Genomic DNA, 16,375 nt, shown 5'->3' with positions numbered 1-16,375 from the left:
AAAATCTTAAAAACAAACAAACAAACAAAAAAAATATTATATATAAAATAATATATGTGGATGATTCACAAAATCAAGGTTGTTTATATTTCATTAAAAAAAAAAAAAAAAAAAGAAACAATGGAGGTACAGAGCAACCAGAGAACAAATGGCTGCAGTAAGTCCTCATATATCAATAATCACCCTGGATGTAAATGGACTGAACTCACCAATCAAAAGGCAGCGTAGCGGGATAGATTAAAAATTAAGACCCAACTATATGTTGCCTGCAGGAGACCTCAGCTCAGCTCCGAAAACAAACATAGGCTTAAAGTGAAGGTGTGGAAGACGATACTTCAAGCAAATGGAATCCAGAAAAAATCTGGTGCATCTATACTTATATCAGACAAAATAGATTTAAAGATAAAAAAAGGTAACAAGAGGGAGAACTTCCGGTCTAGACGGCGATGTAGGTAAACACTGTGCTCGGCTTCTCCCATGACCACATCAAAATTACAACTAAATTACAGAACAACCATCATGGACAGCCACTTGAAGACTAACTGAACAAAAGTCTTATAACTAAGGAAAAAGAAGCCACGTTGAGACTGGCAGGAGAGGCAGACAGGCAGATCCCACACCCACAATGTGGTGATTAAGAATCAGGAGAGACATCTCAGCAGCAGAGGTCCCCCCAGGAGGGAGGGGCCCATCCCCACACCAGCTCCACAGACTAGAGCACCAGGGCCAGGAAGAGGAGCACTCATTACATCTGGCTACGAAAGCCAGGGGGCTCTGTCTGAGTGAGACAGAAGGCTGCTGGAGACCTAGGCACACCTCTTGGGAGCCATGCACAGACTCACTTGCTCAGAAACTCACACAATCTGTACTCCTGTGCAGGAGAGAAACTAAGTTGACTAGCTTCAAGGCGAGGGCTGGAGGGGCAGGGGGCAGGACAGTTCTCTTCAGGGACAATACCACTGGCAGCCCCCATTGATCCTTTGTTGAGTCCTCCCCCCATACGGCCAAGCGGATGCCAGATCTGTGCTCTCCATCTGTGCTCTGGCTGACACCAATCCCAATCGCCCCACCCTGATGATTCCCAGAAGCCCCGTCCCACCCACATCATGCACCGAGCTCAAGCCTTTTCCAGCAGCTCCTGCACACACACAGGGGGCATGTGGACGTTCTCAACACCTCTCAAAGGTCCACAAACCCCAAACAAGCAGCCTTAGCCTGCTTTATAGCTCTTGCTAAGTGGCCCCAGGCCCAGCACAAGCAGCCAAAAACAGGAGACAAACATGTCCCAAATGAAAGAACAGGACAAAACTCCAGAAAAAGAACTAAACAAAATGGACACAAACAATTTACCAGACACAGTGTTCAAAACACTACTAATAAGGATGCTCAATGAACATAGGGCTTAGAACAGATGAACTCAGTGAGAACTTCAACAAAGAGATAGAAAACACGAAAGAGAACCAGCCAGAAATGAAAATACAATAATTGAAATGAAGAATACATTAGAGGGTATCAACAGCTAGATGAAGCTGAGGATCAAATCATCGATTTGGAAAAGAAGGTAGCAGAAAACACCCAATCAGAACAGCAAAAAAGAAAAAAAGAATTTTTAAACATGAGGATAATTTGGGCCGGCCGAGTAGCGCGTTGGTTAACAGCTGGCTTGGGACGCCAGAGGGCCCCGGTTTGGATCCCACATATGAGGGCCAGTGACACTGCCCTCCACAGCTAAGATGCTGAACAACAGCTCAACCTGGAGCTGGGCTGCCGTGAGTCGCCGGCGATGGCATAGGCTGCAGCCCCTGCTGCAGTGGGTTGCCATGGGCTACTAGTGTGTAGCCAGCAGCCAGCGTGAGCGGCCAGCAGCCACCATGAGCGGCTGTCCAGAAGCCCGCAACTGATGTGCCTCGCCAGGAAGAGCGCAATGATGGTGCCAACTTGGGCCAGTGAAGCAACGTCCTCCACAACTAGACTGAAGAATAAAATGACAGCACCTTTCTGTTCCCCTTCCCCCAATTCCCCAGCGCTGTTCCCATACCCCAATTCCCCAATAAAAATCTTTAAAAAAATAAATATAAATAAATAAATAAATAAATGAAAATGAGGATAATTTAAGGGGCCTCTAGGATATCAAGCCAGCAACATTCACATCATAGGGGCACCAGAAGGAAAAGACTGAGAGCAAGAAATTGAAAACCTATTTGAAGAAATAATGACTGAAAGCTTCCCTAACATGGTGAAGGGAACTGACAAGTCCAGGAAGTGCAGAGAGTCCCAAACAAGAGAAACTCACAGAGGATTCAAATGAACCTCATAATTTAAATGCCAACGGTTAAAGACAAAGAGAGGATCTTAAAAGTAACAAGAGAAACACAGTCACATACAAGGGAACTCCCTTAGAACTATCAGCTGATTTCTAAACAGAAACTCTGCAGGCCAGAAGGGAATGGCACAAAATATTCAAAGTGATGAAAGGCAAAGACCTACAACCAAGATAACTCTACCCAGGAAGGCGATCATTTAGAATCAAAGGAGAGATAAGGAGTTTCCAAGACAAGAAAAAGGTAAAGGAGTTCATCAACACTAAACCAGTATTACAAGAAATGTTAAAGCGACTTCTTTAAGAAGAAAAGATCAAGAACACGAATAAGAAACTACAAGAAAAAAATTCTCACTAAGGCAAACACTTAGTAAAAGCAGTGGGTCAGCTAACTATAAAGCTAGTACAAAGGTTAAAAGACAAAAGTAGGAATATCGTATGTAATTACAACAGTAAATTAAGGTATAAACACAAACACACAAACAAAAGTAAAAAATAATGATAAAAACAAACATGGAGGGAGTGAGTAAAAATTGTAGTGATTTTAGAATATGTTTGAACTTAAGTGACCATCAACTTAAAATAGATTGCTTTAAACATAGCTTGGTATATAAGAAGCACGTGGTAACCACAAACCAAAAACCTACAACAGATATACAAGAAATAGAAAGGAATCCAAACACAAAGCTGTAGAAAGTCATCAAAATACAAAAGAAGAAAGCAACAGAAAAAGGAACAGAAAACTAGAAAAACAATCAGAAAACAATAAACTTGGAATAACTACACACCAATCAGTAATTACATATCTATCAATAATTACTTTAAGCGTAAATGTACTAAATGCGCCAATCAAAAAAAAAAGAGTGGCTGAATAGACCAAAAAAAAGAGACTCATACATATGTTGCCTACAAGATACCCATGTCAGATCGAAAGACACACAGACTAAAAGTAAAGGGATGAAAAAGATATTTCATGCAAATAGAAATGAAAAACAAACAAACCAAGCTGGAGTAGTAATACTTATATCAGAAAAAATAGATTTTAAAACAAGGACTGTAACAAGAGACAAATAAGGGCATTTAGTAATGATAAAGAGATCAATCCAACAAGAGTATATAACCCTTATAAACATTTATGCACCCAACATAGCAGCACCTTAATATATAAAGCAAATATTGATGGACATAAAAAGAGACACTGACAGTAATACAGTCATAGTAGGAAACCTTAACACCCCATTGTCACCAATGGACAGATCGTCCAGACCGGAAATCAACAAGTAAACAGTGGCCTTAAATGAAACATCAGACCAGGTGAATTTGATAGTTTTAGAGCATTTCACCCAACAGCACCAGAACATACATTCTTTTCAAACGCACATGGACATTTTCCAGAACAGACCACATGTCAGGCCAAAAAACAAGTCTCAATAAATTAAAGAAAACTGAAATCATATCAATCATCTTATCTGATCACAATGGCATGAAGCTAGAAATCAATTAGAAGAAAACTGAAAAACACACATATACACAGGAGCTAAAAAACATGCTCCTAAACAGTGAATGGGTTAACAACAAGATCAAGGAAGAACCAAAACATACCTTGAGACAAATGAAAATGAAAAAAAAAAAGAACACAATGACCCAAAATATTTGGGCCTCAGTCAAGGCAGTTCTCAGAGGGAAAAATCAAAGCAATACAGGCCTTCCTCAAGAAACAAGAAAAATCTCAGACAATCTAACCTTATACCTAAAGAAATTAGAAAAAAAAACAGAGTTCAATTAGAAGGAAATAATAAAGATCAGAAATAAACAAATTAGAGTCTTAAAAAAATAGAAAAGATCAATGAAACCAAGAGCTGGTTCTTTGAAAAATTAAGTTGATAACTCTTTAGCCAGACTCATCATGAAAAAAAGAGAGAGGGTCCAAGTAAATAAAATCAGAAAGAAAAGTGGCAACTGACACCACAGAAATACAAAGGATCATAAGAGAATACTATGGACAATTATATGCCAACAAATTGGACAACCTGTAAGAAATGGATCAATTCTTAGAAACATCTTCCAAGACTGAATCAGGAAAAAATAGAAAAACTGAACAGACCAATAACTGCTAATGAAATCACATCAGTAGTAAAAAAACTATCAACTAACAAAAGTTCTAGACCAGATGGCTTCACAGGTGAATTTTACCAAACATTCAAATAAAAATTAATACCTATCCTTCTCAAAATACTCCAAAGAAAGTGAAGCAGGAAGGCTGCCAAATTCATTTTATGAAGCCACCATTACCCTGATACCAACACCAGACGAAGACACTACAAAAACAGAAAATTATAGGCCAATATTCCTGTTGAACATAGATACAAAAATCTTCAACAATATATTAGCAAACTGAATTCAGCAATAAATTAAAAAGATCATACACCATGATCAAGAGGGATTTATTCCTGGGATACAAGGTTGGTTCAATAGCTTCAAATCAATTAACGTGATACACCACATAAACAAAATGAAGGGTAAGAGTCATATGATATCAGTAGATGCAGAAAAAAACATTTGTCAAAATCCAAAATCCATTTATAATGAAAACTCTCAGCAAAGTACAGGTACAGGGAACATATCTCAACCTAATAAAGGCAATATATGAAAAACCGAAAGCTAACATCATACTCAATAGTGGAAAGCTAAAAACTTTTCCTTTAACATCAGGAACAAGACAAGGATGTCCACTTTCACCACTATAATTCAACATAGTATTTTAAGTACAAGCCACACCAAGAAAACAAGAAAAATAAAAGGCATCCAAATTGAAACAGGAAGAAGTAAAACTGTCATTATTCGTAGATGACATGGTATTATAGAGAGAAAACCCTAAAAATCCCACCAAAAAACTACTAGGACTGATAAAATTCAGTAAAGTAGCAGGACACAAAAATTAATATTCAGAAATCGGTTGCATTTTTATACACCAACAATGAACTATCAGATAAAGAAGAAAACAATCCCATTTACAATTGCATCCAAAAAATATACGTAGGAATAAACTTAACCAAAGTAAAAGACCTGTACTCTGAAAATTATAAAACACTGAAGAAATTGAAGATACAAACAAATGGAAGCATATGCCATGCTCATGGATGGAAAAATTAAAATCATTAAAATGTCCATAATACCCAAAACTATCTACAGATTCAATGCAATCCCTATCAAAATACTAATGGCATTTTTCGCAGAACTAGAACACATAATCCTAAAATTTATCTGGAACCACAAAAGACCCCAAATAGCCAAAGCAATCTTAAGAAAGAACAAAGTTTGAGGTATCACGCTATCAGATATGAAACTATTACAAGGCTATAGTAATCAAAACCGCATGGTACTGGCATAAAAACAGACACATACCGCATTTCCCCGAAAATAAGACCAGGTCTTATATTAATTTTTGCTCCAACAATCTACACTTATTCATTTATTCATGTACAAAAATCTACATTTATTCAAACAGTTATGTCTGGCTGACAATCTTATCTGGGGCAGGGCTTATTATTACGAGCATCCTGAAAAATCATTCTAGGGCTTATTTTTGGGGAAACACGTAGATCAACGGAACAGAATAGACAGCCCAGAAATAAACCCACACTTATATGGTTAGTTAATCTACGACAAAGGAGGTAAGAATACACAATGGGGTAAACAAAGTCTCTTCTATAAGTGGTGTTGGCAAAACTGGACAGATATGTGCAAAAAAATGAAGCTAGACCACTTTCTTATATCATATACAAGAATAAACTCAAAATGGATTAAAGATTTAAATGTAAGACCCCAAACCATAAAACTCCTAGAAGAAAACATAGGCAGTAAACTTTTTGACACCACTCTTACTAGTATTTTTTTGGATATTTGCTGTCTCCTTGGGCCAGGGAAACAAAAGGAAAAATAAACAAATGGGACTACATCAAACTAAAAAGTTTTTGCACAGCAAAGGAAACCACCACCAAAATGAATAGACAACCTATTGAATGGAGAATATACTTGCCAATGATACATCTAATAAGGGGTTAATATCCAAAACATATAAGGAACTCACAGAGCTTACCATCAAAAACACAATCAATCCAATTTAAAAATGGGCAGAGGACCTGAATAGACATTTCTCCAAAGAGGACATACAGATGGCCAATACACACATGAAAAGATGCTCAGCATCACTAATGATCAGAAAAGTGCAAATTAAAACCACGATATCACCTCACACCTGTTAGAATGGCTGTCATCAATAAATCAACAAACAACAAGTGCTGGCAAGGATGTAGAGAAAGGCACTGTTGGTGGGATTGCAAATTGGGACAACATCTATGGAAGAGTATGGCGATTCCTCAAAAAGTTAAAAATATAACTAGCATATAACTCAGCAATTCCACTTCTAAGTATTTATCTGAAGAAATCAAAAACACTAATTCAAAAAGATATATGCAACCCCCAACCCCAGATTCATTGCAGCATTATCACAATAGCTAAAACATGGAAACAGCTAAGTGTCCTTCCATGGATGATTGGATAAAGTAGATACGGCACATACATACAATGTATACTCCTCAGCCATAAGAAAGATGAAATACTGCCATTTGCACAACATGGATGGATCTTGAGTATTATGCTAAGTGAAATAAGTCAGAAGGAAAAGGACAAGAACCTTATGATTTCAGTCATATGTGGGATATAAAACAGAAAGGCAACATAAAATAAACAAAAACAGAAACTCACAGACACAGGCAACAATACGGTGGTTACCAGAGGAGATGGGGAGGGGGAACAAAGAGGATAAAGGGGGTCAAATACAAGGTGACAGAAGGAGATGAGATTTCAGGAGGTGAACACACAATAGAGTGTAAAGATGTCATACTATGAAGTTGTACACCTGAAACTTATAGAAATGTCATTAACCAATGCTATCCCAATACATTTAATTTTTAAAAATTGACTTTAAACACAAAGATGTATTTGCAAAATTATTTCGTTTTATTTTAAAGCACAAAGTCAGGATCAGCACAGAACTATCAAAGCGTTCTAGGTTGGCAGAGATAAGGAAATCCTTCATTCTATACTTCTATAAACGTGCATCAAAGCACCAACTCTACATGCAAGGCTAGGTAGGTGCTAGGTGCTTCAGGGAGCTACAAAGAGAGGACTGATGGTCTGTGCTCCAACTGCTGCAATTCAGAAGGATGTGAGGATGTAAAACGGGAGATGTCCTTTGCTCAGAGGAAAGAAGGCGGAGTGTGGGGCGAGAGGTCAGCAAAGACGGTGGAAGAGCTCACACAGCGCTGTGCCTAAAGCACCAGGAGGAACTTCAGGAAGAAATAATTTGGTGTTCATTATTCATTTATGTTCGGAACTGAAAGACCAGATTATCTAGCCCAGTGGTTAAGAGCATGAGCTTGAGAGTGAGAGAGATCTGGGCTCCAGCTCTGCTACTACTGATAACCACTCTGTGACCCAGGCCAAGTTCTCGATGCTCCTAAGACTCACTTTCTTCATGTGAAAAGGAAATACTCATTTCAATTTTATAAAATGTCTGAGAGAAGTATATGAGAGAGTGCTGCAAAATGCATTACAGTACAGAAGGCCTGCTCAGTGAATTACTGTTACTGAAGAAACAGAACGTACAAACAATGAAGCCCTCGATGAAGATATCACAAACGAACACCACGCACTCCAATCTCTTAATATAATGAATTAGAAAAAAAAATATGCTGAAGACAAAATGGAGGTGGGTCGGGACAGTATCTTTCACATAGTAGGCATGTAGTGTTTCCGTCTCTGCTAAATGAATAATCCAAATAACAGATGAACTCAGTCTTGCAATGCTAACCAGCTACCCTCAATTTGTCAGAGAATACTAGTGCATTTCAAGCATGCAAAACTATAAACCAATTGGTATGCCTTGTTATTTCTGGCCAAATACTTTAGCAAGTTTGACTTTACACAGGAGTGTAAACTCCCTGAAGTGTCTGTGAGGCTCCTTGAGGCCTTAAGGAACAGGATCCTGCAGGCAATGGATGTTTACTCCACCGCTGCAAAGAAAAGTGCGGAAGCAGGAAGCCCCAAGGAAGCCCCCTGGGCAAGCTGAGAGCTGAGCCAGCAAGGTACACGATAGTTCTAGTTCTCCAAAACAAATGAAAGCAATGCTCTTTCTCAACTTCTTTTGTCTGATTCTACTTCTGCTGCTTTTTTTTTTTTTTTTAAGATTTTTATTGGGGAATTGGAACAGTGCTGGGGAATTGGGGGAAGGGGAACAGACAAGTTGCTGTCGTTTTGTTCTTCAATCTAGTTGTGGAGGATGTTGCTTCACTGGCCCAAGTTGGCACCATCATTGCGCTCTTCTCTGGCGAGGCAGATCAGTCGCCGGCTTCTGGACGGCCGCTCACTGCGGCTGCTGGCCGCTCACGCTGGCTGCTGGCCACACACGGTAGCCCATGGCAACCCACTGCCACAGGGACTGCAGCCCACGCCGTCGCCGGCGACTCACGGCAGCCCAGCTCCAGGTTGAGCTGTTGTTCAGCATCTTAGCTGTAGAGGGCAGTGTCACTGGCCCTCATATGTGGGATCCGAACCGGGGCCCTCTGGCATCCCAAGCGAGTTCTTAACCATCGCGCCACTCGGCCGGCCCTACTTCTGCTGCTTTTTATTGTTATCGGGGACTGTGTCCGTTTCTGCGTCCTCATAGCTTTGCTCTGCCTTCTCTCCATGTTTCTCCCATGACCCCGCTTCACTTTACTAAGTCCCTTTCCGTGAGCCTTGCATTCAGACCTTCTCCCAGAGTGTATCCTGTATAGGAAGGCTCATTACACACGTCACAAGACACTGTCCTCCGCCATGCCCAGTCCACAGATGGCTCTCCTTAGCTCAGGGGCTGATCCCTGATCAGTCACATGTAGCCAGGCTGCAGGGCCACAGGTCCCAAAGTATGCCGGTCTGAGCATAGGGGCCTACCCACAGCTGTTTTGCTTGGAAGGCACTCCCAGCTCCCATGGTCCATGTGAGACCACAGGTTCACTTCAAAACATGGCACATTCACGGTCATGAGCTGCTAGAAACTGCCAATGACGACAGGTACCAGGGTGCTACATTCTAATGGGAGTTTGAAAAGATCACAAGACAAAACTGAAGGAACTCTGAAATGACTGATTTGGTACATAATGCATAACACCTGAATGGAACTTTTAAGTGTCGGTCCAACCCCATTCCTCGTGCAGTGATCTTGGTCCCTCAGCCAGCGACTGGCACAATCAGGACAGCGCTGGAGTCCTGACTCCTAGTCAATGCTTTCCCTACGTGACAGGCTGAGCGTTAGTACTGAAGATTCTGGTCGCGAATGATGATAAAAGATCTGACTGAGATAATGTAACTTCATAACAAGTAGAAGTCTGGGACATTTTTAAGGCAAACTGCATATTACATCCAGGCTGAACTATACACTGAAGATGAACAATGACAGGAATTTGTGGGCAGGGTCCACTCTATCTTATGCCAGATACACATGATGTGAAATGCTCTACCTTCATGGTGTCTTGGGTTAGGGAAAGAGCTAGATCTCTCCTTACATGCTCTTGAAAGTTCTAAGAATCTAAGGCACAAAAAGGTCATAAGACAATTGCATCATCTTGATTTGTTTGGCAGAGGTACTCGGACAAATTACTCGCATGGGAACACTGGCCAAGTCTCCTCCTCTGTTTCACTCACAAAAGCCAAGTCTGGCTTCTTTACAAGCCTTTTCTTGATCCACAAATGGGCATGTAATGTAAATAAAACCTGTAAAGCTATTTACCATCCACATGTGCTGTGTCACTCCAATTCTTAAACTAGACACTATTACGTTTTATCTTTTTTTAAAAAAAAAAGGTGCTGGATATTTGATAACATGTTGCATGCACTCTGCAGTCAGAAAACACTGGCTTTTTTGAATGGTAAGTTGAATGTATTTTAAAAGTATATATCCTTCATATGAAGTCAAACTCGAGGTGGTAGAAAGACAAAAACAACGCATAAGATTTTCTTGGGAAAGGGAACTTATGAGGTAAAATCTACAACAGAAGTGCTTCAAAAACCCACTCTTGCCTCAGAATGTAAGTCAAGCCATTAATTAAGGGGGTCTGTGAGGAGCAACTCAATTTCTGAAAACATCCTGGGTCCTCTGTTCAGAGGAAGGGGAACTGTTTGTCTATTGTTAACCTTGAGAAGTCCTACCGTGCAGAGAGCAGTAGGCCAAGATGCATTCTGAATACAAAGAAGGAATGAATTCTTTGTCTACCTCCTTTTTTTCTTTTTAGTGATTTGGTTTTTTGAGATATAATTTACATACCATAACATTTACCTTTTAAAGTGAATATGTTTAGTAGTGTTTAGTATGTTCACAAGGTGTGCAACCATTACCACTATCCTCTAACTGGAGAATATTTTCATTACCCAAAAAGAAACTCCATACACCTTAGTACTCACTCCTTCTTCCCCTCGCTCCCTGGCAACCAAAAGTCTACTTTCTATCTCTATGGATTTGCCTATTCTGGACATTTCACATAAACAGAATCATACAACATGTGGCCTTTGTGGCTTTTTTCACTTAACATGTTTTCTAGATTTATCCATGTTGTAGCATGTATCGATTCTTCATTCCTTTTTCACTGCCAATACTCAACTATATTAATACACGATTTTATTAATCCATTCATCAATTGATGGACATCTGGATTGTTTCAATCGTCTATTATGAATAATGCTGCTATGAACATATGTACAAGTTTTGGAGTGGATGTAAGTTTTCACTTCTCTTGGGTATACACCTAGGATTGGAACTGCTGGGTCAGAGGATGACTATATTTACCCTTTTGAGGAACTGCCAGACTCTTTCCCACAGCAGCTGTACCATTTTCCATTCCCACCAGCATTATAAGGGAGTTCTAATTTCCTGACATCCTCACCAAAATTTGTTACGGTCCATCTCTATTGATTGTAGCCATCTTAGTAGGTGGGAAGTGGTATCTTATTGTGGTTCAAATTTGCATTTCCCTGATGATTAACGGTGTTCGGCATCTTTTCTGTGCTTATCTCCTTTGTATACTTAGCTATAAAAGGAAATGTCATCTTTCCAAGCCTGCCCTCCGTCTTCTCCTTCCTGCTACCTCCATCTGTCCTCTTCTAATTGGGGGCAACAGGGCAGGCAGTGCAGGGTGCAGCAGGCAGAATAAGGGCCCACCAGAGATGTCCAAGCCCTAATTCTTAGAACTTGCAAATACGTCAAGTTACATGGCAAAGAGAAATTAAGGCAGAAGATGAAAGCTGTTCATCACCTGACCTTAAAACAGGGAGATGATCTTAGGTTATCTGGGTGGACCCACTGTCATCACAAGGGCTCCTTAAACATGGCAGCAGGAGGCAGTATCAACATGATAAGACGTGAGCAAGACTCGACCAGCCACTGCCAGTTGGAAGATGGAAGAAGGGCCACAAGCCAGAATTTGGGCAGCCTCTAGAAGCTAGGAAAGGCACTCAATGGAGAACCCCCTAGAGCCTCCAGAAAGACATCCAGGCTTGCCAGCACCTTAATTTTAGCCCACTGGGACCCACTTTGGACTTCTGACCTCCATTACTATAAGATAATAAATTTGTGTTGTTTTAAGCCTCTACGTTTGTGGTAATTTGTTACGGTAACATAGAAACCAATATACAAGGCTTTTAAACTATACTCCCTGGGACCTTAGGACCTTAGAGGCAGTGTCTAGAGTCACGGGGTGGGGGGAGGGGAGGTCATGCTACTGCCTTTTATACACTGGGCTTTAATAAAAAGACACCTAAAATATTTTTTAAAAACCACTGTGAGTTGGGGTGAGAGAGAACTTGATCCAGTCTGTCTGTTTACCAGCCATGTGATCTTCCCACACTTGACTTAACCTCCTTGAGCCTCAGGGCGGCTCAGCCTCATCTGTAAAAATGAGGATGACCACCTCACAGGATTTTTACAAATGGGGCAACGGTTATGACAGAGCCTGGCTCTGAGGACGCCGTCAGTAAGTGTGAGCTGCCTTTCCAGCCTCCTTCCTTCTACAAAGTCTCCTCTAAGGGTTGGGCACAATCACAGAATTTCCTACCCTGTTCCCCTCCCCCACCAGCACAGGAATCAAGAGCAGCAGAATCCCACCTTCCTGAGTCCACTCAAGAAGCTGGAGTCTAGCTGGGGCTCCATTCACTCACTCACTCAACAAATCTTTATTGCATGACCAGGGCTAAGGTGGTGAGCAAAACAGACTGGTCTCTATCCTCATGGAGCTTACGTTCTAGAATAGACAGGCATGAATCAAACAGTCAGGCAAACAAATACACCATTCCACCAGCAACAGCTAAAGGGAGAGGCGTGTAGGCTACATGTGACAGTGTTGGAGGGTGAGAAGCGATCTAGCCAGGAGGTGAGAGTAGGAAAAAGTGAGTTAAAGAATGATTAGGCATGAACTAGGCAGAGGGAAGACAACTCCAGGCAGAGGAATTCCCTCCTATACTGGGAAAGAGTGGGGCCCAAAATAAAAGAAGGCCAGCACAGCTGAGGGGCAGAGAAAAAAAGTGAAGAAGGGAAGGAAAGAAAAAAGAATGACTCCCAAGTTCAACTGGCTGGGTGGTGGTGCCTATTAGATATCCTCCCAGAGGGCTCTGGGAAGTGACCCAGATATGAGAAGTTCAACTGCTACCAGCTTCCTAGGGAAAAACTAAGGGAAGAGCATAGACCCAAAGCCCTTGCTATTGTAGCCAATGACCTGGCCCCAGGAACTGGCTCAAACTGGAGAACAGAAAAGAGCATATACCGGCCTGGACACATCCTCTGTCCCAAGGCTGATTAAATATGTATAGCTTTAAAACTAGGGCAATACCTGCGATCTGACACCAAGGCACAAGGAGGGGGTGGAGGGTGGTGGGGTCCTCCGCCTGTCCCACAGGTACCCCGCTGGTGAGGCACCTGGCCTCGAGCCGCAGCAACAACACACACCACTTTCCCCGCTCTTCCACCCCCAGCACTGAGCCCACTTACCTGGTAAGACTCCCGAACCCTGGACTCGGACTGTTGCCTTTTCCCGCTCGTCCGCCTGATCTGAGTTCTCAACCACTTGATCCAACTCCTCACTCAGCTAAAGGGAGAAACAAAGAGGGAAACAGGTCAGCTACATCAGCCCCGCGTTTCCAGACTAGAATAAGGAAGCAGAAGCTGCTTCTCACTTAATTGTGTGACACACACACACACACACACCACATGATGTAGGGTATAGTATACCATTTCTTCAGATGGGGACACTGAAGCTCAGAAAACTCAAGTAACTTCCCATATCTTCTTTTCCTAGAGCTGCCATAACAAAGCACCACAAACTGGGTGGCTTAAAACTGAAATTTATTCCCTCACAGTTCAGGAGGCTAGAAATCTGAAACCAGGCTGTTGGGAGGGCTGTGAGGGAGAATCAATCTTTCCCAGTGTTCTCTCCTAGCTTCCGGTAACGGCAGCAACCCTTACATTCCTTGGCTTGTGGATGCATCTGATCTCCATTCTCTGCCTCCATCTTCACATGGCATCTCTCTTTCTTCACTTGGTCATCTTCTTATAAGGACCACTCATACCGGATTGGGGCCCACCCTACTCCAGTATAACTTCATCTTAACTAATTACATCTGCAATGACCCTATTGCCAAATAAGGTCACATTCTGAGGTACTGGGGGTGAGGACTTCAACAGATCTTTGTGTGTGTGTGTGGGGGAACGACAATTCAACACATAACACTTTCCATGACAGCCACAGAGCCTGGAGTCCAATCCAAGTTGGCCTAGTTCCAAAGCCCATGATCTTAACCACTTCCCAAAGGAGAAGGAAATGCAGCTTAGAGTCTGCTGAGTGAGAAGAGGAACAGTGCAGTTGATGTGAGAGCTCTCCAGGACTCTAGCTAAAATTCACCGACTCAGGCTGCAAACAGCAGAACAAACGGGGAAGGCAGCCCATCTCAGAGACAGATTCTAATTAGCAGCCTGGTAGCAGGCAACCTCAACCTCACTCCATCAGTGTTCTCACCTGTCAAACGGGGAAAATGATGCCGCTGAGGAGGGCAGGTGCGCAAAAAAGGATACAACGATAACCAACAAGTCTCTGTAGCATTGAGGAGGAGTGCAAGAGAGGGCAAGACCAGAGGTAGAGGAGCAGCTATCGCTGGAATGGGGATGGAATGGGAGGGAGTTTTCCAAAATATTTTCTTAAACCCACAGTGTAAATGCCTAAGGTCTCAAGACATTTTCATTAAAAATTCATCCCTAAGAGACTTGAGTTAAATAAAGCTCTTATTCATTTATTATTGTTACAACTCCCTCTCCATGCCTCCACTCCTGACCCTTAAAATCAGGTAAAAAACCCCAGCTTAAAGCCCTCCAATCCCCAAATAAACGAAAACCGATGAGTGGGAGAGCACTCGGAGGCTGAAAAGGCACCATGAGACCCAGGCCCGTAGGAGCACAGATCAGGGGGTCCTGGTGCTCTCGCTGGCCAATGGGGAAAGAGGATGTTAGTCCCAGGAAGGCCCCAAGTTCTCTGATCCAAGCCTCACCCAGATTCAGCCTCACCCAGGTGGCAACACTCTCTTCACCCAGTTCCTCTTATGACTACCTGCAGCTGTGATGAGCCCACTTCATGGTCTGCCCCAACCATTCAGCAAAGAAACCTAATTCTAACCTAGGCCCTCTCTCCAAATGATCCAGACAACAGCCTCCTTCCTCTGAAGGTGAGACAGGGGTTTCCAGATGGGCCACTGAAGAAAAGGCCTTCCATGCCTTGCACTATAGGGGTGCCCCCAGATAGCAACTGACTCCACCTTTGGCCTTGGCCCTGCAAGCAGGATCTTACATAAGATATAATGCCTATATCTTAATAAACATTTTAGGAGACCTGCGAGGTGGAGATACTGCAGGCTAACATGTGGATGGTGAGGGGCATGGTTCTGTAAACCAGGAACCCCAAAGCTCCCTACAAGTAGGAGCTGCACAATCCCTGTTAACAAGTTATCATTCACCAGCCAGGCACTGAGCTATGCACTTCCCACACACCAACTCATCTAATCCTCACAACCACAGGAGATAGGGACTATCACTACCTTCGTTTTGCAGATGAAGAGACTGAGGCTCAAGGAAGTTAAATAAATGACTTGACAAGTCACACAAATGGCAAGAGGCAGAGCCAGAATAGGAACATGGGCTTTTTGACTTCAAAGTCCCAGTATTTTACCTGCTATACTTTCCTCCTTATAAACCTGAAAACTTTCAGAGTTAGGGAGAGACACAAATCGCTCCCCAGGACTCCCCCACTGTCTAGGGCACAGAATCTAGGGGCCACGGAATCCACAGCACTGGCTAAAATCCATCAGGCTCCTTTTGGATGAAGGAAACAGACGGGGTAAAGGAGATGGTGGGAGAAATATAAAAAGTCCCCAAGTCAGATTCTAACCCAGGTCCTACACTAAAAAACAGCAAGCCTTAGGCAAACCTCATCTGACTTCAACTCGCCTTCACCTCCTACTGTGGGGCTAAGCCACCTGCTCTGTATACGCCACACAGTGTCACTGACAAAGAGAGAATGTACATCAATGTTGATCAGTATTGATCAAGACAACAGCAAGTTCCTATGAGGACAGGCAGAATGCTAGACTGGTCTGGATGTCGGTTTCCATGGAGCATGTGGAATTTAAGATTCCTCCTTTGAATAATGAGGGGATAGTAACCAATGGAGCTTGAGAGAGCGGGGTAAAGAAGAAATTGTGTGAGCACAGGCATAGAGGCCAGAAAGCCGGAGTACATTGTTAAACAGTGAGCTTCCAAGTGTAGCCATTTCTGCTGGTTACAGATCACGGCACCTGGGTGGGTGAGGTGGTGAAGGTAATCACAGGTTCAGCTGTGCAGAGCTTTGAAAGCTTGCTGAGAAGTTTGGACTGTTTTGGGTAAACCAAGGGCAACATCAGGTGTATGGGGTCGGGGTGGGGGGT

General features: G+C 42.4%; 1 protein-coding gene across 3 annotated transcripts in view; it reads right to left on the bottom strand.

The window, feature by feature from the left end:
- Positions 1-16,375, bottom strand: part of PACC1 (proton activated chloride channel 1) — an 88,824-nt gene that overhangs the window by 17,603 nt on the left and 54,846 nt on the right. For all 3 annotated transcript variants that reach the window (XM_019635517.1, XM_019635516.1, XM_019635515.1), the window contains exon 2: positions 13,398-13,494. Coding sequence is in view for 2 of the 3 variants with exons in the window: in XM_019635516.1 (XP_019491061.1) it covers positions 13,398-13,494 (97 nt within the window). In the remaining variant the exon portion in view is untranslated. The remainder of the gene's footprint in view (positions 1-13,397; positions 13,495-16,375) is intronic.

Source organism: Hipposideros armiger, unplaced genomic scaffold (genome assembly GCF_001890085.2).
Source record: "Hipposideros armiger isolate ML-2016 unplaced genomic scaffold, ASM189008v1 scaffold_22, whole genome shotgun sequence".
Classification (NCBI taxonomy): domain Eukaryota; kingdom Metazoa; phylum Chordata; class Mammalia; order Chiroptera; family Hipposideridae; genus Hipposideros; species Hipposideros armiger.
Note: the sequence above shows the minus strand (reverse complement) of the source record. Positions and strands in the feature narration are given on the sequence as shown.